Consider the following 27,558-nt stretch of genomic DNA (forward strand, 5'->3'; position numbering starts at 1 on the left):
GAATTTATCTATGTCAGTTTTCTTTATTGGACTGTACATATTTTAGGGCAGGGACTTTGTCTTATTTGTTTTTATATCCCCAGTGCTTAAGACACTGCCCAGCAGATAGCAGATACCTATTAAATAAGATTTGTGGCCGAGAAATTTTTCTGTACCATTGGATAACATAAATTTCTCCGAGCTTTTTGAAGGATCATAATTATTCTTATTAACACATCAAGAAAGAGTTAAAAAAGCAAAAATGTTTTGATTTATACTCTTCCAGAGTAATTTTCTTGGAGTTCCTCTACAGAGCACAGATCTTTGAAATTGTGGCTGATAGAATGAGGGAATTGCTTGATAGAAAAGAGGTTGAAGAAGAAACGAGAAGGTAGATATTGAAAAGGGAACATCAAAAGGAGGGCAGAGATGAAGGAATAAAGAAAATGAGAGAAGAGTTAGTCCAAGGAGTATTAGCAACAGAAGTTTCCTGATAATCTAGAAGAAAATTAATAAATGCAAAAAGGATTCTGAATACTGCTTTGAGAGCAGCGAAGTGACACTAATATTTTAAAGTACATACCACATGCAAACATTTACTAGAAACTGGATGGTGTGTGTGTGTGTGTGTGTGTGTGTGTGTGTGTGTGTGTTTAACATTTCTGGCAACCACTAATATATATGGTGGACAAAATCATTTACACTTTGTAGATGAGGAGAATGAGGCTCAAAAATATTATATGATGGGTTTCAGGCACACAGATATTAAGCATCAGAATTTATTGATTCTCTATATGAATCCAAATTCCACACTTTTTTCAACAACCTATTTCTCCCTGAGTAAGACTGAAGGTGGGTGGGGAGGAATAATCCTGCTCACTAGAAACTCTGACTTCAAATTCCCCAGCCTTTGAATGGTGTCTGAGCTGCCTTTATACATTCTATAAAAGAAAATCTGACATTTAAAAATATTTAGATGTTTGGATATGAAATTTTTAAAGGTAACAGGAACTTTGTTTCTGATATCAGCCTAACTGACCTCAATTCCTCATTGTTCTTGGAAGCAATAAAGAAATTTCATATAGTCTCAAATAGAAGATGACATTATTATTCCACTCTTAATAATAAGAGGAGTTTGATTTAATCTCTGAATTTACCAAGATCTCAAAACACATTTACATGCTTTCCCTATGCCACATCTGAGTGATAATTTTTTTAATTTTTTTAATAGTTGCAGAATGACACTGCTGACTTTGACACTACCCAAAAGCCTAACATCACTAAAGTTTACCAGTGGTCATGCTGGGGAAGTAGAATACCCTGACTCAAGAGCAGAAGGATTGCACAAATGCTAACACTACATCAGGTTGAATGGTCCAAAATGTATGTGTACGTAGAACCTATTAATGTGGACCTGGTGGGGAGAGAGGTCTTTGAAGATATAACTAAGAATCTCAAAATGAGATCCTGTTGGATTAGGGTGCACCTTAACTATAATGAAAGTGTCCTTAAAAGAAAAGGGAAGAAGAAACACATCACGAGATGATTTGAAGAGAAAGGACCTGGGCAATGCATCTACCTACAGCCAAAGGGCACCAATGACTGCTAAAATCTATGGAAAGGTATATAATGGAATCTCTCAGAGCCTCCAAAAGGAACAAAGTGATGTTTTGATTTCTGCTCTAAGTCACCTAGTAATGGTTTAAATGGTCATTTGTTACAGAAGCCCTAGGAAACTAATACACTAACAGAGTTCAGGAAAATGTCAAGAAAATTCTTGCAGAACAGATATCAAAGACAAGGAAAAGAAAACTCACTTACCTTGTCTCCAAAGGTAAGACAAGGAAAATGAAACTGCTTTATATCAATCTGAATGAAAAGTCTTGCCAGGCAATGAATAGTTCTCTTTCCCTCTCTGAAACTTGCAAGACATCTGCAGGGTTTCTCTATAGACAAAATGCATTAGCATTACATAGAGTGTGAATGAACCAGACCTTGGGACTGAGGCTAGGAATTTTTTTTTGGGGGGGGGGGCGGTTTCCAGGGGGGGGATTGAACTCAGGGGCACTTAAACAGCAAGCCACATACCCAAGCCCTTTTTGTATTTTTTTAGAGACAGGGTTTCATTGAGTTACTTAGGGCCTCACTAAGTTCCTGAGGCTGGCTTTGAATTCTCTATCCTCCTGCCTCAGCCACCTGAGCCACTGGGATTACAGGCATGTGCCACTGTGCCTGGTTGAGGCTAGGAATCTTAAGCAAAAAGAAGTCTGAGGGGCTGAGTTGTGGCTCAGTGGCAAAGCATTGCCTTGCATGTGTGAGGCACTGGGTTTGATCCTCAGCACCACATGAAAGAATAAATAAATAAATTGAAGTTATTTTAAAAAGTTCCAATTCATTTAAAAAAGAAGAAGTTTGAGGACCACTGTCTTCAAGGTCAACAGGTCGAACTGTCCTTTCATATTTCCCAGGGTTTCTCAGGCGAGGTGTGACAACAACCAGTACTCTACATGATTTGGGGTTGCATAGAGGACTTACGATTTTATTGTAGGTTGAAATACAACTGGTATCTAAAAAACCAATGATTTCATGGGTATTGCTTACAAAGAGGATAAGTAAAAATTCAAGGTAAATTTTATTAAGTATGTAACAGAGAAGGAGGTAGTTGGAACAAACCTCATGGGAACAGCACAGGTGGGGCTTAGGATGCAAATGCAAGGGTGTTGGGAGAGGAGCAGCTCTCTGAATCTAGACCTCTTGATGATATAGCTCATTCCACCCTCCTGCATTTTAGATCATGCAAAGAAAGTTACACATAGAAATGATGCATACACACACACACACACACACACACACACACGCATGCTCAACTGCGCTAAAGAAGGAATGAAGAGACACATCCTTTATTTAACAGGGTGCCTCAAAGTTAAGCCACATGTCCTTGCCTGTCTCTACCAGGAAAACAATTGATGGGCCCAAGTAACAGGAGTGGATAGTGGTGAATGACAATCTGTGTGCAAGTGTAAATGGTCACTGAGATTTGGGCAGCATGGTTTTACATTGATTTGCTTTCCTGCCACAGGTAGATAGGTCTTAGGGTGAAGACAGCAAGGAAGGTAAACTAGAGGATCAAGGAAAAGAAAACCACACTAATATTTCCCAGGGGCTCAGGTCACTTAGGCCACAGAGCCAACAGGATTATGGAATTTCAGAGAGAAAGAGACTTCAGACATCAAATGAGCCAAGACTAACATTTAAGATAAAAAACAGTAATAGAGAGACATAGAGTGTGGGGTGAAAGAGGTGATGGTCACCAAAGTGAGGCACAGTAGTTAAGGGCTTCTTTTCCAAAGGTTCCTTTATGATATGAGATTCTCTATGCCAGTTACTCATAGGGACTTTTATCACTGGCAGCCATAGAAACTGCAATCCTATTCATTCATTTGACGTTTTGGTCGAGGAATCAGAGGGTAGCGAGAGGGGCGCTGAATGAGGGAGGACTCAGATGAAGCTCATCATGGAATAAGGTGATGCCCCCACGCTGCACAGTCAGAGCTGGGCTTGTGATGATGCACTGTCGTTGTTTGAGGGTGGGGGCTGCACAGGACTCATAAAAGATGCAAGAGAAGAAACTTGGCAAGAAGTGAATGTTTTCGCCTGCAGAGAGGCCCCTGAGTCCCCAAGAAGCTGCACCCCCACCCCATAAACCCCCACAAAAGTTCAGCGCAGCACACCTGTCCTCCCCAGATGGGGTTCCCTGCGCAAACGCCTCCTCGCCCTCCGGGATTTTCCAGCCGTGGCGCGAGCTCCTCCCTCGCCAGAGCGGGGTGCTGTCCTAGCGCCAAGCGCCCGCCAGAGCAGCGGCTGGGGGGCGGCGGGGGTGGGCCTCGCTCACAGCCATTGGTCTAGGGGCCGGGAGGGGCGGAGGGACACGGTGAGGGCCGTGCAGAGCTAGCAGCCGCGGGCCCACTCGCGCTGCGCCCGCTGCCCGTGCGCTCCGGCCGCGCTCTGTGTCCCTGCGCTCAGCATTCCCGGGGACAGCTTTGCGGGCACGAATCTCTGAGACAGGGGCGCCGCCCCACCCGAAGCAACAAAGCCCGGCGCAGGTGGGCTCGCGTCGCGACCAGCAGGTCAGTGAGAGCCTCCCGACCCGGCCAGTGAGCTCAGGCAGAGTGGGGAACCCGAGACGCACTGGGTGCCAGAGCACGAGGGGCTCCCGACTCCTCACCTTAGGACGGCCTTGAGTCCATTGGCCTCCGGAGACTCCTCCCAGACTCTCTCCAGGCTCCTTGAGATTTTGCACCTTTCTGGGAAACACCTCCCGAATCTATCCTTTCCGTAGCTGACTGCGTTCTTAGGGTTCCGGAGCAGCCTCTGCAGCCCAACTCTACGGGTCTCTGGGAGACTCCTCCGGTTACAGCCAGAGCCCCCGAGGGGGGCCGGCACGCAGTGTCCTTGGCCCCGGGATGACCCACCTCCTTCTCAGACGCAGGGATCAGGAAGGTCTGCTTTGAGTCTGCCGCTACAAAAGGTTGATTTCTGTGAGCAAGTGTAGTTTTACACTTTGCGCAGTGTATTTCTAGCTGCATTTTGTTTGGCCTTTGTGATGTGTGTGGTCATTATTTTTGTGTTTGTTTTACGCTTATCTGAATTTTTAGGGTCTTCTGTCCCTTCCCTGAGAATCGCCACACTCACCACTGGCCGCTGACTTTGCGCCTTAGGGGTTAGTGTAAGGATTTTCACCAGTCTTCCAAGTGGCTCCAGATTCAGAGAAGTTTTTCCCAGCTTTCGTTCCCCAGCTGTGGTTTCCCCGAGTTCCCGTGAAAACCCAGAAGTAACTGCACCAGCTATCTATCCCCTTTTCCAGGTCTGATGAGACGCTGAAATCCGCAGAGGTGCGCGGATTATGGGCAATTGTTAAATTCTTATTAAGACAGGGTATATTATGTGCTCTCCGCCAAGGAGCACAAAGACCCATTCATTCACAGAAACATCTTGTTGAGTACCAGGTTTGAGAACTGTGCCTGTGCGTTTTGCACAGCCAGATGCCCCGAGAGCTCGGGTTTGGTGTCAGATTCCAGATACGGGGTCTGTTTCTTAATGTCCTTCATTTCCTCTGCCGGTTAATTTTCCTTCAGAAAATTTTCTGCTAAAGTAAGTACTTCGTTGGTTCTTTGTGCTGGGTCATGAGATCCGATGGCTAGAGGACGTCTCAAAGCCTTCACATTTTTTTTTTTTTAATGGCCACACTACAGGTGAAGAGTATGGGGAAATGGGCAATGGTTACTGTCCTGCGACTGACCAGAGGACCACTCCCCAAGATGTTTCTCCTAGGGTGCGCTTCACTTTAGATTTCCCAGATTCATTGTTCAGACAACAGCCTGTCCAGAGGGAAAGAAGCATGATAAGAGATTGGCTTTTCGTAAAAGATTTGCCTCTTAATGCAGTTTTGCTGCTCAATGCATCCTCCTTAAAAAAAAATAAAATAAAAGATAATATTTTAAGTTGCTTAATTATGCAGCTAGTCTGGGCGTTTTGCATTATTTATGATCTGGCTCATAGTGGTTCTTAAATACCTTTTTGCGATTAAATATGCTTCATTTGGCTAAACAGAGAATCATCATGTCCTGTATCCCCACCATACGTAGGGCAGGACAGCACCCTTTATAATCAGCAATTGTTGTTGATCAGTAGTGCAAGTGACTTTTTGTAAAGTGCATGTGAATGAAGCTGCTTTGTCACAGGCAGCATTGACAGCACGCCCTCAGGGCATGCCCTAGTCACCTTCAAAAGGTGTACATGGTGGAGATAGCAACCCATCTGCCAACCAAAGAAATGATCCGGAAATCCTGAGTTCCAGAAAGTGAGTGGATTATTGTGTTTGTGTGTTTTAAGTATGGATATCTTACTTATTATTCCTCTAAATCAGACAAGTGCTTTAAGAAGCTCAATGCACATTCATGGTTGTCATTAAAGAAACCTGATGTAAGGTGAGGTCCATTCTCTTCACTTTGCTTCTGGTTAGTTCAATTCACCAGATTTTACTAGATGTTTATGTATGATATGATCACGCATATCAGGAGTTGAGAGACAAATGATGTGTGAACGCGTGTGGCAGTAAATCCATCAGAGATTTATTTGCAGGTTTCTTGAATTTCTTTTTCTCTCTCTCTTTTTTTTTTCTTTTTTAATGAGGGCAGATGAAGGATGGCAGAGATGATTGGTAAGCATGATTAAGCATACTCGTCATTAAGTAAACCTGGAGTTATACATTCATTATAACAATGAAAAATTAACCCATCACAGGCAAAATTCTCTGATTCAGCCTGTGTTCTAAGTCAAGTCTGAGCTCATTTAATGATAACTCTTCTCTCTGGGATTACTTTTCTCCCACACTTGTATTTTAATACTCTTTTTATATAATGATTTTATGTTTAATTCATTATTAGGGAGAAGAGACAAACGTGGAATATATTGTATTATTATATTACTATATAAATATAAGTTATCACAGGCCTGATTTTCATACACTATTATTACTGTTCATAATGACAGCTAAAAGAAAAAAAATAATAAAGCCTTTAATGGAATGGGCAATCCAACAAAGAAGTAGCTCAAACCGTAAGTGCATGAGTTTGCAGGATTCCTTTTAGCCAATGTATGTACCTAGAAGATTGATTCAAGGCAGAGGTTTAAATGAAGAAGTCCTTGGTATGCATTTGTGGCTTAGCCTTTAATTTGGTTTCGGAAAATTTATCTGTGCATCCACTAGCCATTTCAGGTGTAGAATATAGGAGACTGAGCCAAATTCTGTGATCCCTTCACCTCTGATTCTGATTTTTGAGATGTGTCTGCAGAATATAGTATTCTCAAAGGCTCAGTCTCCTGACACAGACTGCCTCATTCAGGAGTTTCCTAGGTATATGGCCACACTATGTTCACACTCAGAATCAGGATATAGCCATTATTTATCCTTTGCTAAGTTTGGAAATTAAAGGGAGATAGAGAAATTCTGAGCATTCAAGTAGCCATATACACTTTAACACCGATCTCTGAGCATGAAATGGCACAATTCAGCCAAAACAGTGCCAATGTTTCAAAGCTGTCAGTTCATATCAGGAACAGTATATGCCATTAATATTTCCTGAGTTCCTAACTCTTAAATTCCCACCTATTAGTTTATATTTAGATGGAAAAGTAGTCAGTCCAGGTTTACTATTTTTCTTATGGGTTTGGTTGTTGATGCTGATATTGTTATAGACAATAGTGAAAGGATCTGGAAAACGCAAGCCTAGAATAGTTGTTAAATGAGTCACTTAAGAAGGTAACAGACCTGTATCCAACCTCTGATGGGGAACAAAAAGAGGAGTGGCTGAAAGAACTGGCTCCAAATTCAGAAACATAGGAAGACGACTTACTTACCCATAGTTAAAACATTAACTCCTGTCATGCTGGGAGCTCCCAAGGGAAGCCAAATTAGCAGCTTTCCTGATTAATTTGCTACAGTAGTCTGGTAATTTATCAACTGCTACCCATTAAACTGGTTTTGGTTCTTACTCACTTTCAGTTTCCCAGAGATCAGGATTGTAGCACCCAGATATACTCTTCTTGTCTTTTAAATCGAATGTACAAACCCCCCTATAAAATGTAGCTTTAACTCAAAGCACAATAAGTTCTATTGGAAAAACTTTCTGGCCTTAGACTGAGAGTCTTAAACTTTGAAAGAAATGGTGCAAACGAGCCATTTCAAAGGTTTGTGTTAAGTATTGACAGTATAGAAGGAGAAGCAAGTGGAGGAGGAAGAGGAGGAGGAGGAGGATCACAGAGAAGGAGAGGAAAGAGTTCTGGGCTTAAAAACCAGGAGCATTTCACTGTGTATGCCATAATTAAATTTTATTTCTATTTCTTAATGAAATACCTTTATTATTTTTCTGATTATAAAACAGTACATGTTCTTTGTATCAAAATTTAAGTACAGAAACACACAAAACAGAATATTGACATATCCATAATACTAGGTTCTAACAAAAACATACGTTAATTAAAGCTTAGTGCATAGGCTCTTATTTTGTTTTTACATCCACAATTGTGCATGTATATGTAGTAGGAACTATAGTAGTCTTACAAAAGTATAATTATGCTATGCAATATTCTAAAACTTACATTGTTTACCTAGCCACAAGACAACAATATGTGTTAGGCATCTTTCCATAATAGAAAAATATAATCCTTTGATGCTAGTATCAGAATACTCCATTGTATGATTCTTCCAGCATTTATTTAACCAATTCACCTTCAGTATTTAGTTGCAAATACGTTGTATTTTTTACCTGTAAAAAACTTTTATTGCCAATTAACATTCATGTATAAAAGTATACAAATCATAAGGACATAAGCAGTGATTTTTATGTTCAATTTGAACACATCCAAGTCATTAGGATCCAGCTAAAACAGAAAATATTTACCAATACCTCTGTCTTGCCCTTCATATGCCTTGGCCACCTGTCATTTCTAATAATCCTGTATGAGCTTTTTGACTTTGGTGTCCATGCTACAGGTGCTAAGTTAAGGGCACTAACTTAACGTAATATTGACTTGGAAAGGGTTCTCAGACTTTGGGAAAAACTACTTACCAGCAAAGATGGTCTAGTACAACTAGTTGGTCAAAGTTGTTCTAGTCCAAGATATTTCACTTTTCCCCCTTATTGCTTTATTATCCTTGTCAGATTTGATCTTAAATTAGCCCCTTGGGCCCTGATTTGCATATATTTTAATGGTACTAATCATCCAAATAGAGGAAAAATTCCTGGATAACAGAAGAAACTGAATAACTTGGTTTTCATCTACTTTCCTCTTGTTGGCTATCCAATTTGCCTATGAGTATAGAGTGGAATTGAGTTTGGAGAAGGGTTATTTGGCTTCCATTTTATAAGTTTCTGACCAACTCGAGTCTTCTGCAAATCTTTTTCAAAAGCAGACAAGGCATTAACAGTGATCTTCAAAATACACTAAACTTTTTTGGCCCCTATGTCCTGCTTTTGGAGTGGATACTGGGGCTGAAAATCAAGGGATTCCACATGCTAGACAAGCAGTGAGCTTCATTCTCAGCCTTTATTTTGACTCAGGGCCTCACCAAGTTGCCCAAGCTGTCCTTGAACTTGTGATCCTCCTGCCTTGGCCTCCTCAGTAGCTGGGCTTACAGGTGTGTACCACCACATCCAGCTACAGTTTCCTGAATTTTAAGGATTTCTAGCTCTCTGATTTCATGAAAACTTTTTTCCTTTGGTTACTATTTTGTTTAGTTTACTTTTTGTTTTGTTTAAGTGGAGGAAAGTTAAGATTGAGAAAGACTATAAAGAAAGAAAGAATAAATTAGATATACAACAAATGTTTGATGTTAGCAACACCATAAATGATAAGAGAAAAATACTTCTTTTGTACTCATCTGTCTTAATGTGTATTACTCTTTTTCTAAGAAGCTGAGATTTTTGTATGCATTCCCTAGCACAGAACTGCTAAGTATTCCTGTTTATACCACTGTGGCTATGATCTTCCTATAGTGCTACTCAAAGCATGGTCAATACCCAGTGCTCTTAAGATGCTGAATTTGTGTCAGAATTGAAATCAAATAAGTCAGTGAGCACACTTTAGTTAATTTTATTTTTGGTAGTGAGATTTTTAAAACTTTTATTGGTGTCTATCAATTACACAGAATAGTGGGTTTCATTGTGGGATATTCATACATATATATAACATAATTGATTCTTGATGCAGGAAACAGTGTGTGCATTGCAAGTTACTGGACTCACAAGGACTTATGACCAACATGTCACTGAGGGAGCCAAGTGGCTACTTCTGGTGGCATTAGTCTCAGAAGTGACAATTTGTAGTCAAATTGAAAAAATGTACAAAAATGCAAACATTTTTTTTTTCTGTGCTGAATTTCTGTTGAATATTTCAGTTGTTTCTGGTTGGGTTAGTCTTAAGATAGAATGGCTGACATTACTGTGGCTTATGATATTCCTCAGTGTAGTGAATTACAGTGAACCTCCCCTACAGTGATTGTGAAGTAGGTTTTTTTTTTTATCTCCACAGATAAGCATAGTGCCATAGGTTGTGATTATAAATGATTTGTAATTTTCAAAGGATGGGATTATAATGGAGCTTAACTTAAAGAATATTTTTCAATGCATTTCATTGCATACCCAGTCAGAGCTTTACTGATTCACTATGGTAAACTCTTAATATTTATTGTGCTCTTCGAAATACATTTTTGACAATCCTCTAGCCATGTTCACAAGTATGTATTTCAGAACTGACAGCTGACTCTTGCATGTCTTCCTCAAGGGTCCTGAATGCTTGTCCTAATAAAATCCCAGCTTTGTTAGATATTGTTAAAAGACACAACTGGTTGATAAGAAAGTATGAGCAGAACTTTCTCTGGAAACTATTAATTTTATTTCTATAGCTAAAATATTTATAAAATTTATGGAAGGTCCATTAATATTTTCTTATTGAATATTTACCTTTATGATTAATTTCCATGATTTTATGCAAGATAATTCATTCATTCATTCATTCATTCACTCAATGAATATTCTTTTACTTATCAAAACAGACCAAATACAGGATTTCTCTCCAAGAAGCTTCAAGTTTCTCCATTATTTTGTTATTTCACTCATGCAACCATCCAACAAATGCTCATTGCTTATCCTTATGCTGTAGTCTGTTCTGGTCTATGGAGAGAAACCCTAACCCTAACCCTTTCCTAGGAGTTCAGTCTATCAAAGTAGACAGACAGGTAAATACATATAATAAGTATAATGAAATGCCAGAAATGCTAGTGTTGAAAGGTATGGAGTCCTGAGAATACAGAAGAGGGAGCTAACAATTTGCATGGAGAAAATAGGTGAAGATTATAAGATTAAATGTAAGTATTTAAAAATGATTAGGATATTAAACTTTTAACAGCTTAATATGCCTGGAACATCATTCTTAAATGCAATGATAAAAATGAGATTGGAAAAGGAGCCTATAACCAGATAATAAAAGACACATAACAGAGGTCATATAGTGTAGGAGAAGTCTTCTAGATTTCTTACTCAATATGGCGACTGTAAAACTTACATGTATAGACTTATGCATAAAATGACAATATTTTACTCCTCTGGGTGGTACATAGTTAACAAGTATTTATTGAATGCATGAATGCATGAATCAAAGAACATAGCTCTTCTTAACCAAAGGCAATAGCATTGGCCCTTAATTGTACAATGAGCTGTTTTTTCCACTGGGGTCATGAGGTAGTATCTTTATTGTTGGTCACCTATTTCCACTTGAAAGCATTATGTGCATGTTTAAGTGACATTTGGTCAAGATTATCCTTATACAGTAGCAGTTCATCATATTCCAGTTTATCAGAGAATATTTTTTGTTCCATCAGTAGCTTTATCTCTTTAAACCTAATTCTCATATAAAGTGAAAATTAACCAAACATTATTTCAAACCTTCTTTCTCACCAATGTCACAAGACATTTTATATACAATTTATGCAGCTCTCAGCTTTTCAGAATTTGACTTCTTTACAAATACTTGAAGACTCATCATAAATTCTGCTGTCTCAGTACAGTGATATTTTATGTTAGTTAGTAGAAGGTAGATTATGCTACAATAACAAATAAGCCAGAACATTGGTGGCTTAAAACAACAGAAATTTATTCAATGTTGACATTAAGTGTCAGTGGAGTCAGCAAGGGATAAAGACACTCACTGTGATCATTCAAGGATGCAAAAGAAGATGGGCAGGTAATTTCACAATTACTGCAGCAGAAGGAAGGGATATGCAAATCTCATACCAGCTCTTACATTTCCTATCTAGAGGTGATAAATGCCATTTTTCCTACATTTCATTAGCCACCCACCCTAAATTCAGAGAGAGTAGGAATATATGATCCTACAACATGTCTAGAAGGAGGAACCTCAGAAACATTTCATGAACTGCTTTAAGGACTACAAGGGGCATCCTCTTCAACTCTAGACCCCCGGAGAGAAGAAATAAAATGAATATAGAATATGGAAATATAGATTTAAATTTCATCCTTGCCTCTAAGTGGCTGAGTAACGTTGGGCAGGCCTTTGTATTTGCTGAACTTTAATTTTACCATCTTTTTAAAAAGGTGGGGGACTTGGGAGGCTGAGGCAGGAGGATCACGAGTTGTTCAAAGCCAGCCTCAGCAAAGTGAGGTATTAAGCAATTCAGTGAGACCTTGTCTCTAAATAAAATACAAAATAGGGCGGTGGATGTGGCTCAGTGGTCCAGTGTCCCTGAGTTCAATCCCTGGTACAAAAAAAAAAAAGTGGGAGATAAGAATAAATAAGAGTTGCAAAGTTTAGAAAGAATATGCATGTGCGCGCGCGCACGCGCACACACACACACACACACACACACACACACACATCCAGAATTGGCATATGCTTTCTATTTAATAAGTGTTGGCAGCTATCACTTATGTTGTGATTGTAGTGGTGATTGTGATTTTCTTAAACTGGTTTGTCTGGACATTCTTTCTCCTATAATGGCATCCTGTATTTGCTTTCTTCCTATCATGTCCTGAAGATAGAGTGCCATTCCACAATGACTTAGGGATGCCCACCCCCCAACACACACCTTTTTTTCTCTACTTCCCACCAATTTTTTTGCCTGATGGGTCCTCACATCCCAGACCATGCCATGGAAATCTACCAATGAAGAGCAGATATAAAAACAGTGAATGAAAGTGAATATGTGTTCTGAGCAAGGCTACTTCTACAACTGAAGAAAAATAGCACACAACTTTGAGTGTTAAGGTGAAGAGCTCAGTCTTAGTCAAAGAGAAAGTCAAAGTCAGTTATCTTCTATAAAAGATTGCTCATGATTTCCTGAGCAAAACCATACTTATCTACATTTTTAGGAGAATGTGTGACTATTTTTTCTATAGGTCACCAGTGCAGTAGTCTGTTTACTACAAATAATTCTAAACTATTTTTCAATTTCACTTACTTACATTTCTAAGTTGAAATACATTCTGGGAGAATTGAGCCCACACTTGCTTATTGCTTCCATATTGTCTTTGACAGAGTCTGGTCTTGAGTTGTTGTCTAAAATGACAACAGGCTGCCGGGGGTTTGCATTCCTCCCACACTCGATAGCCTGCCATAGTGTTTTGTTCTGTGTTAGGAGGAACATGCAGACATTTTCTTTGTTAGCCAGACTTTGGAGTTTGCTGCATCTCCTACGGGAGAAAGAGCATTTAGGCCAGCTATGCTGCTTTGCTCACAGCAAGAATTAGCAGGACCTCGAGAAACCCCACATGAGGGAACATGCTTTTCTTATGGACACAGCATCCTCTCTTTCCTGCCTTTCCTCATCTACCTAGAAACCCAGTACTTTTATCACCTAGAGAGAGCATTTTGTCTCCTCATAGAGATGGCATTTCCTAAAACTTCATTCTAAAGCCTGATTCATCTGGTACTCATCATTTCAGGGTACCTACCTTTAAACTCCATTGTATGATTGAGGAAAAACACTACTAAAATCAATGCTCCCAGTTGTTGTTTTTTTTTTTTCACCAATATCTGCATTTTGCAGTGAATGGGTCCAATTTCTAAATGATTTATTGTTTCTATTTCAAAATATTCTGACTCTGGACTGTGTATTCATGAGTTCAAGTTTAGCCTCTTGCCATGTCAGAGAACTTACCTAAACCAGGGTGATCCAGGATATGGTTGCTAGCTATGAGTTGTAAAAAGTGAGAGGTCCTCACTATTTGCAGACTCTTTACTTTGGTTGCCTAGATCAAGTCTCCTATTTGTATTTAATTTCAGTTGCTGTCATACCCTAGGTCTTTGCTTTGAACCTAGACCTTGTTGGCTATCATGGGCTTTTCATGAATTTTACTCCTTAGTTCTCTCCTTAGTACTTAGTACTTAGTTCTCTCCTTAGTTTTACTCCTTAGTACTCTCTGGACTGACAGTACTGCCAAAGCCCCTACCTTTGGTTATTTAAGCTGCAAACGGATAGCCTTGGATGCTTCTCAAGCTGATTAAGAGGAACATAACTGGGTCCCTGGGTCCAGGAGTCCAGTGGGAGGCGGCAGGATTGAAGTTGTGAATAAGAATGACTGGTGAGTCACTGTGCCTATCTTCAGACAGCATCTCTCATTGCCGTGGATCCAGTTTTCGGGTCATAGGAAACTTCTTCTAACTCATCCTGCAATGCTTTACCTGTGGGTTAGTGAGCATCCTGAGCTAATCAGCAAGTATTTGTACCTTTCTGGTACTACTGAAGAGTCCTGCTTTCATTCTTGTATTTCTTCAGAAGCTTCTTACATTTTGGCTGGCTTAGTGCACATTATCCAAGCATGTTTTCTTGAAATCTTTGGGGATAAATCATTTTCTCCACTTGTATGTTGAAAAATTTCAAACATACTGAAAGGTGGCAAGAATATGAACAATGAACGCCTCTGTAGCCTTTGATTACATTACCAGCTGTTAACATTTTGACACTTTTGCTCTTTCATTTTTCTTGCTGTGCCTGGATGTATGTGGATGTGTATATTTTTCGTTTTGTTTTGTTAGACTGAACCATTGAGAGCTAGTTGCTTATTTTATGGCACCTTATAGTTAGCTATTTCAACATATTTGATGTTCAAAAACAAGAACATTTTCCTATATCACATTTAGGAAATTTAATACTGATTTAATACAATTATCTAATGTGTAGTCTATTTTCAAATGTTGACCTTTATAACAAAACTGTTTTTTCTTTTAACCGATCCAAGATCCACAAAGACTTTTTGCATTGCATTTAGGGGATAAATCTTGAAATCTACATCTTACTTTTTTTCCCTCTGTGTATTCAGCTGACTACTAAATAATGTCCTGTGTCCAAAAGTGGATGTATCTGAAACTTAGCTTGCCTAAGCCAGCAATTACTAAGCATTATTCTTTTTAAATATCTATTTTGCTGTGAAAGTGTCATCATACTTTGAATGTCATCCATAGAAGACTGGAAGAATGAGAGAATATATTTGGCAAAATTCATATGTATATGTTATGCTAAACACTCGACTAATATTCATATGAGATGGGCAATTTACAGACCCTGTAATCAACTTGGATTCTATTTGTAGTTGCATTATGAGCGATAATGGTTCATTAATTCAAGTAAACGGTATGCTAGATTTAAAATGTTACTAAGTGACTCTATAAGCTTGAGTCCCTGTTAGGAAATACAGAGATATATTTGTGATATTCCAGTCCATTTTTAGGGAATAGACTCTAAAGTACCCTACTTCAAGCAAACCCATGAGTACAGTTGTCAATGGATATAAACATAAATAGTGGCCTTATTGTTGTGCTAATACTGAAGTTTTTTTCAGGCCACCAATATCATGACTTCTCTCTTCAAATTGCGCCTATACACTTGATTTTATAGAGATGTAATAGTTTTTAGAATCTGGTGTATTCTTTTGTGCAAAGATAATAGACCATGAACTGAGGCATGTGTGTATTTATAGAAGGAGGAAGCAGTAGAAATAAAGAAGAAAGGAAAGAGTGATGTTGGTAGAGAGGGAGTAACATCGTCTCCTATTTTCCCCTTGTTCTGAATGGCTCAATGACTGGTGGCTGCTTAGATTTAGGGTGGACTTCATCAGTGGTTATAGCACAACCAAATTTCCAAGATATTCTTTGCTCCCTTAGAACAGTTTTGGAGGCACTCAAAGAAAGCCTAAGGATAGCTAGTAGTTTCCATGTAAAGGACTGGATTTTTTTTTCTTTCAGGGATTTATGACAATCACAAGTAAAATTTGCAAGAACAAAACCTTTCCAAATATCACACTATATCAGGAAACTGTTACAAGCATATCTTGACTGGACAGAAATATTTGTAGCAGACAGATTATTTTAACTATAGAGACAAAATAAGATGCAATAGAAAAGGAACAGACATCCTTCCATTGTCCCACAACAACATGGTTTAATGTGAATTTTTAAAAACATACCTAGTCTTGCTTAAAACCAAGCAAGTCTTTTTGAATGCTATGATTCTATATGAATGCTATGAATTAACTAATTCAAGTTGCTCTGAGAATAAAAAAAATGTTTGGTGAATATACATCCCAAATATCAGCAATGATCAAAGCTGGGTGTAGGGAGAGAATGGAGCTTGAAATCCCTCATTAAATATGCCATAACATCTTGAAAGGCCATCTTGTTTTTTACCTTCTTTATTCCCACTGATTCATCACGACCTTCCCTGAGATTGTGAAATCATTATTTCTCTGGCTATTTGCTTTTCTGTAAATGAAGCATTTAGCCAATGACCTTTTCTTCTGCTCCCTAAAAATGACTTTTATCATTCCAATACTTTTTAACCAATTATATTCACATCCCATTCAGAGCTTCCTTTCAACCTTGAAGATGCTGCTTTTCTCATTTTGATTTAGACTAATTATGTTAGCCAAGATGGGCCCAGTCTCTCCCAAAGTGCAGGAAGTCTCCTTCTTGGTAATTTCTAAATATTATAAAAGAAAATAAAAATGCAGACTGGTGGGTGTAGCTCCATGATAGAGAGCTTGCAACATGTTTAAGGCCCTGAGTTTGGTCCCCAGCACAAGAAAGAAAGAATTACAAATTGCTATGCCTGCAACTGGCTCTGTAATGGCTTTCTTTGTATCTGGGAGATAACCTGCTTAAATTACCTATCTTATTCTAAAACCTTATTAGTTTAAAATTCCAAGATCATATGTTTTAAAAATGATTATTCTTGCTAAGGTAGTGATTTGGACATGAAACCTTCTCATGGAATATAAATATACTACAAATTTATTAAGAATAATAGTTTGGTGCTAAGATGTGGCTCAATGGTAGAGTACTTGCCGAGCATGTGTGAGGCACTGGGTTTGATCCTCAGCACCACATAAAAAATTAATAAAATAAAGGTATTGTGTCCATCTACAACTAAAAAAAAATATTTTTTAAAAAAGGAATCATAGTTTGATTTCGTTTCTGAAAAACAGCATTATAAATGCAAGTCCTCATACCATTTGAGACTGAACAAGCAAAAGCCAAACCAGTTATATTCACATCCCCTTTTCTCAATGATTTCTTGTGTTTTTTTAAACTATTCTCAATTTACTGCTTTATGTATTGAGCAAAGTATATCTGAACATTCTGCAAATTATACCTTAGTAGATAATTAATCATTAAATAATTTGGACAAAATAAGTTGTCTGACATAAAAATATTGAGAATAAGTGGGGGTTTTCCCTGTTATTGCTGTTTTGCTGAAAAATTATTTTGCAAAGCTTGAGGTTATACCAGGTCATCAGAAGTCATCACCAAGAGACAGAAGATTAGATTAAATCCAAAGCAACTTAATGACCTGCCTTTAAATTTATTTTGAAAATAAGTCACTGATACCAAGCTATTGCTTTGTCATCTCTCTAATTTTCACCAACATACAATGAAAAAGTTTAGATAATATTTTCTGATCATTCATTTGAACTGTAGGTAAAGAGGACTGTTAATTTTAATTTTTCATGTTACATTATCTGTCCAGATCTATGAATTTCAATGAGCTAGTTACAACCTCCACCGCTAGGCATTTCTTCTTATAAGATGACCTTCTAGCTCAATGTGTGATAGCAGAGGGATGCAGTTTATTTCCCAAACTTTATTTTGGTTTTTACCGGACTCATAGAAGGAATCATAATGGGAGTTCACATGAAATTCTACTCTCCCAAAGCACTGAACTGATAAGTAACGGCAGTTTTAAATAGGCGAATATGTAGAGGGCTGAATCAACTTAAGAGTTAGGATAACTTAGAAGACAATAAACTTTTTTTTTTTTACTGTTTCAAGCCCAGGGGTAAATGTTTGTCATTCCCTGCGATGAAGATGTACTTTGAGAGAGGGTGGTAGGAAGGGTGTAATGTCAACACAGATTTTCTCCCATCCACCATGACCTAAAAGGCCAAAGCAGAGAAAAAGCATTAGAAGAAAAGATGATCCTGTGAAGGCTAAGGCAATGGCTGTAAGGTTTTATAGAAACCATGCTATTTCCTAATAAGCTAGAAACAGCTGGGCTTGGATGTTATAATTTCCCTTCTGGATTCTGGAAATGGTGGTCTCTATGTGTTCCTCAGAGAAAGAGATTCAATAAATCATCTAAAACCATTAATTACGTTATTATATCTAATTTCACATTTGTGTACTATAAAAAGCATTTTGCCATGTCCTGTTAATTTTTTATTGCACCACTCCTCATGGTTTGGGGAGGATTACCTTTGGAGTGTGATACAGTAGGACTCATAGATGAAATGTTGATGTGACATTGTGGATCGTAACAGCTAGGTTCTTAAAAGAATATTGCAAGGGGACAAAGCAGCTTGTCCCAGTTTTTTTACAATAATAAAGGAAAAAAACCTTTACATGCTTGTTATTCACATAGAGATGTATTTGAATAAAGTTCTCATGGTCAAAATTGTTGTACCACATTTGAAGCAGACCAATAGGCTGAATTTTATAAACCACTGTGCAATAGAAGTCAAGGCCATGGCACGCATGGGCTCTGCCCACATGCTGTCTCTCTGCCAGGGGTCTTGCAATGCTAATGAGAGAGGACTCTGAGAAGAGGGCCAGACAACTTTTGTTCCATTTAGAAGGAATGAAAGGATGAGGTACATGCTCTACAGTATGCCTCTGTTCTTGCCAAAGATTACAATCCTCATAACCACCCTGTAGGAAGGAAAATGTTATAGTCAACTCTGCCTGTGGAGACAAAATGCCTGACAAGAAACACTTAGAGGACAGAACTTTATTTGGGGATTCCCAGATTCAGGGTCTCAGTCCATAGATGGTCAAGTCCAGTGCTCTAGGCCCAAGGGGAGGCAGAACATCATGGTAGAAGGGTGGAGGAACACTGTTCCGTTCATGGAAACCAGGAAGCAGAAAGAGGGAAGGAAGAAGGGCCACAGGGAAGATAAACTCCTCCAGAACCTGCAGTGACCCACCTCCTCTAGCCACACCCCACCTGCCTACAGTCACCACCAGTCAGTTCATTCAACTAGGATGAACTGATTAGGTTGCAGCTCTCATAATCTAATCACTCCACCTCTGAATATTCCTGCATTTACACAGGCGTTCTGGGGAGACACCTCACATTCAAATCATAATAGAAGCTTCCATCTTCCAGGAAGGATGATAACCTGGTCCTATGACATGGAACAAGATTTGCCCTATCTATGCTGTCTCTCTGGGTCCCCTCTCACTGCTTTTTTGTAGATTTCTTCCTAACACACATTTTCATTCCAGAAACAAACAGAAAGCTGGCTGACCATGAGCTAAAACATTTCCACAGATATTCATTTATAATGTTGTGATCCAGATGTCTCATTTTTCCTTTTTTCAAAAATCACTCTCTGAGGATGGCTCAGGAAAAAAAAAAAAAATCCTTGCATGGCTTCCGGTGTCACCTGAAATGAGAGTTTGCCGGCGCTGCCCCAAGATGGGTCAAAGCTATACATTTGAGATGAAGTCTTTCTTTAAGCCTTATCTGGGAAAAAAGAACCGAAGAAGCATCATCTTGAAACACTCATTTGATTTCATTTCCACAGTGCCACCTGTCACAATACCTAAACATGTAGAGTTTGGTTCATCCTGAGCATTATGCAGTCACTGTCGAATAAAACATTCACCAGACAGATAGAAGATAGGCCAATTTTTTAAGCTTCAATAAGGAAATGAGAATTAATGTTGGCAAATTAAAATCATCTCTGACAATGCATATACTCTGTTGTTTCAGAATATAACAATGAAATGAAATTTGTGTCGCTGTCATTTTAAATTAAGAAGTCTGGAAATGATATGACATCTGGAACATTGAGAAGCGATATTTAAAGGAGAGGATATTTAATTGTGAAATTTCAAATAAAGACACAAGTTTCTCTAGTTTATATTCTACCATCTTCCAAAGCCAAGGAGATTGAACCCTTTCTCCAAATCTTCTTCACCTTGTTTTCTGTGAACTAATTCATGTATGGTGAAGAATGTGACCCTCAGGAAGTGGAAAGTACTCTTGGATATTTACTCTGTAAAGAGATACCTTTGTCACTGCAAACAGTCTTGGAGTCAGCTGGTAGTTTTGTTACTGACTTACTGATGCCACAGTGATATTGTGCCTTCAGCCCCATCCCTAGAAAGCAACCTCTTTAACATGGGCTTACCGGGAGAGGTAGGAAAGATGAGTATTAATTATTGTTGTGTAAATGGGAAAACTGAACTCTCAGGGCTGGCTGTGGACTTGCCTAAGGTAAATGGCAGATAGGAACCAATTACCCAACTCTGTGATTTCCCTCTTCCTCCCACAGTTGAGAAAACCAAGAACATGGTTCAAATATGGGTTCTGATTACTTCTCTGTCACCGACTAGCTGTGCATCCTGAGTAAATCACAATATCTTTACACCTCAGTTTTCTCATCTGCAAAATGGCACTATGTTCAAGTCAGCTTTTCATTACTGTGACAAAATGCCTGACAAAAACAACTTAAAGGATGAAAGGTTTATTCTGGTTCATGATTTCAGAGGTTTCAGTCCATAGTTAGCTGGCTCCATTGCTTTGGGCCTGAGAGTGGATCACAGCAGTACAGTGGAAGGGTGTGGCAGAGGAAAGCTACTCACCTCATATAAATAAGAAGCAGAAGAGGCTGGGGCAGTCAAAATAAACCCTTTAAAGGCACACCACCAAAGACCTGCTTATTCCAGCTAGGACCCATCTCCTAAAGTGTCCACCATCTCCTAATAGTGCCACCAGCTGGAGACCAAGCCTTCAACACATAATTTGGGGAGGAACATTCTAGATCAAAACTATAACAGGCACAATTACCACCCTACCTGCCAGAGAAACAATAGATTCATAGTGCTTACTTTCTTTCCCCATGTTAAAAAATAAAATAAAAAAGATGACATACAATTCTTACTACCAAAACAATTTAAAAATTGAGACCAGATGGTATGAGGACTGGGGTGGCCAGAAGCCTAAATCCCTGGTTTTTATCTTCTAATTACAAATGTAATTCATATCAAATCAATTGGCATCTTTGTTTCTCTATCTCCTCTGCTACACTTTGGTTGTACCAGAACTTTTTTTTTTTTTCTAACTCAGTCTATTAGGTTTCTATGCTACTTTTTTTTTTCCTGTACACCATGCTGCCTCTGAGACACTTTACCGTGTTCACTAAAGATAAACAGCTAGAACGTTTGTGTGCAGTAAAAAGATTGGTATTGCCAAATCAGTGTAACATATTTGCAGTCCCACTGTGATTATTATTTTTTTAAAACTGGTTGTTAGAAGCGTGTAACAGCCTAATGGAATTAAAATCACCAGGCAAAGCATAATGAGGAGTAGGAGTCAAATTATTTTAGGAACTACTGAGACTTTGTCCCTGGCCTACTCCGAAGAGCTCACAAAGACTCTGTGTGACAGCTGACAGGGACAGCCTTCTCTGAAGTGTCCTCCCTTCCAAGGGATCATTAGTGCTGCTCAGCTCTGGCCACAGTGGCAAATGTCAGCCACTCAAAGAATCAGCTGCTTAATTAGATTTGGAGAACAGAAGGAAAAGGCAAATTTTCAAGGTAAAATGCCAGATATTGTGTAGCAAGGGAAAGCCAGGGGCAGAGTGGAGGTTTTCCATTAGCATTTCACCACTGCCTGAGGTGAGTTTTAGAATTCTACAGCAAAATGATCTAGTGCCAGGAGCCAGGAAGAGCATCTTTTCTGGACTTCAAGAGAGTTCTAGAGTTCTCTACCTGGAGGGCTGCTCTTCCCTCAGGCTGCTTAAATCACAGACTGAACACAGTGAAGAGCCTTATTTTTTTTGCACCTGGTAAACAGGCACGGGCGCACATGCGCATACACACACACAATTGTGCACTTGCTTGCACGTGTGCAGACACACACACACACACACACACACACCCCTCATTTTGGTCCAATCTTTGCATTTCACAGACTCCTTCCATGTCCAATATCTTCATGAGGAGATGGGGCAGGTGTTGAATCATTTTTCAAATGATAAAAGTAAAGCTCAGGAATTGTGGGAAAGTGTGCCCAGCTGCTCAAAGATGATGGGGAATTCAGGCCTCAAACCTGTCTCTTGACACAAACCTGGTACTCTCTCTACCATTCAGAGGCAATTCAATTTGCTCTTCTTCCAGGCAGGTTAAAGTTTTGTTTTGTTTTTTTAATTCAATGCCTGAGGTATCTAAAACAAATTACATGAGTACATTTAAAGAAAATAAATAGAAATATTCGCTGATCTCGAGCAAAATTTTTATAAAGAAATCAGCATATTGTGAACATCCACCAAAAGCACATTTGTGTGTTCAGGGTTCTTCAACATGTGCTAGAGGGAAACACTGGTCAGCAGTTGTGCTCTGGACTGCAGGATGTACAGAATTAATTTTCTGGAGGAGGGAGATTTGGAGCTTCTTGGGTTCTTGTCTCAGAGCATTCATTTGAAGCATCTGTTGAAATCTCAGCAGATGGGGCACATCAGAAATATATTTTTCTTTATGTTTTATCTTTAGTTCCTTAAAGAAACCTGGCACCTACTGCACTGTGGGGAGAAATAAAAGTTCACTTTATATCATCACTTGTAATATAAAGACATAAGCATTACTTATTCCTAGGGGAGTTACTTCACTGTTTTCCTTTCCTGGTCAGTTTTATAGTTAAGCTTTACTGAAATAAAAACTAAAACTTTGATTTAAATGTGGTATTTCTCCCCCCAAAAATGCACTAAGTGGTTTTTGTTTGTTTTTATTTCTGCAGATCTTGATGGACACCTGATCCCCTGCTGCTGCCTTTGTTTAAAAACCCAGAAGTTTTGTTGTGCTGATTTCCCAGTCTATAATTTCTGCTGTGGCCACATGCAAAAGCAATGCCAATTACGTCCTTCTTAACCCCTGTGTGAAAATTTGACTTTAATATACCTGTTCATTCCTTCTCCTTCATAAAGATGTCTGAGCCTGACTCTTCATCTGGATTTGCAGGGAGTGTGGAGAATGGAACTTTCCTTGAGCTGTTTCCCACATCGCTGTCCACATCGGTGGACCCGTCCTCAGGCCACCTGTCCAATGTCTACATCTATGTGTCCATATTCCTCAGCCTTTTAGCATTTCTGCTTTTGCTTTTAATTATTGCCCTCCAGAGGCTCAAAAACATCATCTCCTCCAGCTCCTCCTACCCCGAGTACCCAAGTGATGCTGGAAGTTCTTTCACCAACTTAGAAGTCTGTAGCATTTCCTCCCAAAGGTCCACTTTTTCAAACCTTTCATCCTGAAGAAAGTGGAAGAATCCTTAAAGCAACAGCAGTTTCAGTTTTCCTTTATGGGGAGTGTTGAGTCATTAAAGAAAGGACCTCTTTGGGTTAGACCTGTTTTCCTCCTTCCTCTTTGATTTCTTTTCTGTTCCCCGATGCTTTTCATTTCTGAATGGAGAAGCAGATGCTGACAGAAATGCGTGCAAACTTGGAGGTGCAGAATTTCACACAGACCGTTTGACAGATCCGGAGCTGGCTTCTTGGAGGTTGACCAGCATTTTGTTGTATGTTCACTGGGAGCCTTCCTCAGGAAATGCTGGGTATGGGCTTTTGCACTTCATTTCTCTTACAAAACCAGAAGATCAACTGAGCCAGCAGCACCTGGCAAAATTGAATTATTAAGAAGATATTCTCCAAACTTGAAAGATAAAGCAGAGACACCAAATTAAAAAAAAAAAGAAAAAGTGAGTCAGTCTAGAATTAATGTGTAACATTTCTAAACCGGGGGTAAAAAATACACAAAATGTTTTCTTTAATTTCACTTTAACAAATGAAAGTCGCATTTATGGATAGATATGACATTTGGAAAAGTTTTGGAAGAGTTTGACTTTCAGTAGCAAGACAAATATGCGTCATGAAGCAGTTTGTAATGTATCTGTGCCTCCTGGGCTTTTTCTTCTACTTATGTTGCAGTTATAATAGCCCTCAATTGTGGAATTCTTTATGATAATTGTTATTACTGTTACTAAGAGAAATACCAAAAGAGACACCAAGGATTTTTTATTTTCTGTCTATAATTTCTGTCAGTGGGAATTAAGCCTAGGGAAAATATTCATTTAGTTGTATTTTATACAGTCATAACTTCTGGTAGTCATGTATGTTCCTTTATTCAGCTTCCCAGTCTTTATAATTTTAGTGCAGAATTATATTAAGGCTCCAAGGCATCAGATGTTTGTTCATTCACTTCAGGTTGCAAAACTTAGAGATTAAATTGCTGATATACATGTTTTTATATACCCTCTGAATGTTCTGTGTCTCTGATAATTAGTCATTGTATGTTAATAGAATATTCTGCATTAGGATTCCAGGATGTGTGCTTATATTAAAATTCTAGACCCTCCAGTCGTCCCTGCTGAGAGCTTTAGTTATGCCAGCAGCTGCCACACTGTGATGAATCAAGTACCTCTGAACTTGGAGGGGGGTCCTCAAAGTGAGATGCTCATGAGCATAGATGCTGAATGTGGAAGAAATCAAGCTGCCCCTAAAAGCAAAACAAAGCAAATGCTACAGCTTCTTAAGAACAAGAATCTTAATTTAATTTGAAAAATAAATGGCCCATAGCATAAACACTGAACTTGATCTGCGGAAGCCACTGCACCAACATGCCAGTCTTCCCGTGGCAACGGAATCAACCTTTGCTCACAACATTTAATGGTCTTAAATGGTGGAGCTTCAACACGTCCTTAGGTTGGCCTGTGCAGTCAGCACTCTATGGTCACAAGAATGGGAAGAAGGATCCACCATGTTCCGGGGTCTGTCTTTGTCACTCTGAAATGCTGAGAGACTGAGGACCGGTAAGGAGGATCAGAAGCCTTTAACTTCCTGTTCTTTTTTCAATCCATAAGCTTCACTTAAATCTAAGCCTGTTTAACTACTCATATACTCCAAACACCATACAACCTGCACAGAGTTGCTGCCCTTAAATGTATAATCAGTGAAAAATTTGCCTCTGCTGCCATTGAAAGCATTATGTAGTTTAAAATTTGGACTAGAGAAACTCTGCTGTTTTAGATCAGTATTAGCATTCTCTGAGTATATGTATGTATGTACATGGATGTGTATATATAAATATATATGTATTGTGTGTATTCACACACACATGCAGACACACACACACACACACACACACTTACTTTCATATGCTCCTAGTTGAAAGTTGTGTGAGAGCCACACAGGAGTACAGAGACACCTATGATGCCACTTTTTCTTTTCAATTATTCTTGTGTTATTTCGTTACTGAGAGGCAAAGGGACATGGGTGAAGTGACTTTAAAAAATAAATGGACACGTGTTCCACACAGAACAGTAAAATCTGATTGTGATCTGTCCTAAGGGGTAACTTTATAGCCTTTCCTTCTGGAAGAGATATAAAGCCTTCTGACAGCAAAGCTCCTTTAAAAAACAAATCAAATCAAATCTGCAAGTACACTCCCACCCCTCTCCTGCCGCACGATTTCTTGCACTCCATGTTAAGTGGAGTAATTAGGAACAACATTCAAAATGGAAAATAGGATTTGTCATTACCAGCTTGCCAAGGTAACAGATTGTACAACTTGAGATGAATTTGTGTTGTTTAAGAAGTTCAGAAAGGTTGGAAGATGGGTTTATAAATAAAGAAGTGGAGTCCATTGAAAGCCTGGTTTCTTCTCTGATTTTTTTTTTCTTGTGCAATAATCTGCTCTCTTCTCTCCTAGAGAGGATGCTTTTCCTGGAAGTTTTAAGTGTGTCTATGTCTACACAGTGTGTCTATATCTAAATGTCCATAATATCGTATACGTCTTTATGTTATAGTATTATATACATCGTTCCTTTTCAGTATGTCCTCTCTGAAGTGGGGTCAATAATGTTTGACCCAAATGTTGGTCTCTCCCCACTCTGCAAGGGTCACTTCCTCTGGGACAGTGAGCTTCACATTTCCCTGATGAGAAGAATCATCTGGGGGCTTGTAAAATACACTGGTTCCCAGGCTACCCCCTGCCAGACCTCCAGGAGTGGAGCCAGGGAATGGGGATCTTTAAGAAGGACCCAAGTGGTGCTGCTCATGAGCAGGGCACACATGGCGGAAGCCTCAGGTTGATTGTTCGGGCATACTTGCAGGGGGGCGGGGGGTCTTCCCTCTCAGCCACTGTCCACATAACTGCAGTTCTCCAAGGTGAGCATTCTTACTCCCGACCCCAGCTCACAGGCCTCACTGGGACCTCTTCTGCTGGAGACTGAACTCCAGGCCACCCTCCTGGAAATAGATAACTGCTGTGTTGTGATGGATTCAGTGGAAATGGGATATGAACAAAGTCCCATCTCTTCCCTGTTTCCCCTCTTAGATTCCCTCAGCTCCACTTTTACAAGATGATGTGCATTTAGCAGACTAGAGGAGTGAGAGGAACTGAAGAGATTTATAATGAGAGAAAAAAAAATATTACATTGTGCTTTGAGTAAGACTATCCACTAGTCCAAAGGAAAATGAGGCAACTTGAGTATGGAATATTCAAGGAACAGCATGCTTCTAGACTTGTTTCCCTGCCTTGAGGTCTGCCTCCCACTTCTAATTAATGCCATTTCCCACCCTCTGTTCTCCATTAGAAAGTCCCTTAGCATCCTTTATAGGACTTTTTGCCCATCTCTGCTCTATTTTTCACAAAGCCCCTAGAGTGATCTTTCTTAAACCTAAATTCCCTGCTTGCGGTCCTTCGATGGATTCCCACTGCACTCAGAATAAAACTCAAGCTCTTTCTATAATTTCTTAGCAGAACCTCAGAATTCAGAAAGCCTAAGTTATTCAGGAGAGATCTCACCAGGCTGTGTGGGAGTATGAGTCTGGGAGGAGTGTGTGTTGGAGAGGAGGCCATAACAGAAGAGTCAGAGGGGAGCTCTGGGCTCCTGGTCCAGCTATTTTCATCAGCTCTTCATCACTGAGAAGACAATGTGCTTCTTTTGCTTCCTAGTTTGCTAATGGGTGGATCTTAAGATCAAATATGTGTCTGTGTGCATGCACTTGCACACATGTACACTAACATACTAACATACATTTGCCTTCACAAACACACTTCCCAAGAACAGACAATTATTCTCAATGTGCAAAGACACCACCTGGATTATTAAAGTTGTCTTTGTTCAATTTAACCTTGTCCTCAATAGCAATCAGAGAACCCTACCTTTCCCTTACTTATCCTTCTACTTCAAAATACAAAAAAGGGCTGGGGATGTGGCTCAGTGGTTCAGTACCCTGAGTTCAATCCCCAATAGCAAAAAAAAAAAAAAAAAAAAGGCCTAAGCATCTACTGCATTGTAAGAGACATTTCCCATTAGTACTGTTTTTATTGCAACAGGGCCCACTAACCCCTGTAATCACTTTTAACTATCAGGATACCTCATCAAACCATCCCAAATGTGGCTTTTCTTTATCTTTGACTGGATCCAAGCTGAGGTAGGGTATTTATCAC

The 27,558-nt window shown here is 39.3% G+C and overlaps 1 protein-coding gene across 2 annotated transcripts; it reads left to right on the plus strand.

Moving 5' to 3' along the window:
* The first annotated feature begins 3,881 nt into the window (after positions 1-3,881).
* SERTM1 (serine rich and transmembrane domain containing 1) lies at positions 3,882-25,752 on the plus strand. Of its 2 annotated transcripts, none has more exons than XM_081304349.1 (2): positions 3,882-4,106; positions 22,850-25,752. In XM_081304349.1, the coding sequence occupies exon 2, from the start codon at positions 23,037-23,039 to the stop codon at positions 23,358-23,360; it is 324 nt and encodes a 107-aa protein (XP_081160475.1). In that variant the 5' UTR covers positions 3,882-4,106; positions 22,850-23,036; the 3' UTR covers positions 23,361-25,752. The 2 variants fall into 2 exon arrangements, with proteins under 2 accessions (XP_081160475.1, XP_081160476.1); XM_081304350.1 differs by having other exon boundaries at positions 3,882-4,082.
* Positions 25,753-27,558: the final 1,806 nt, after the last annotated feature.

The sequence above is a fragment of the Spermophilus citellus genome, assembly GCF_964194105.1.
Source record: "Spermophilus citellus genome assembly, chromosome: 1".
NCBI lineage: Eukaryota > Metazoa > Chordata > Mammalia > Rodentia > Sciuridae > Spermophilus > Spermophilus citellus.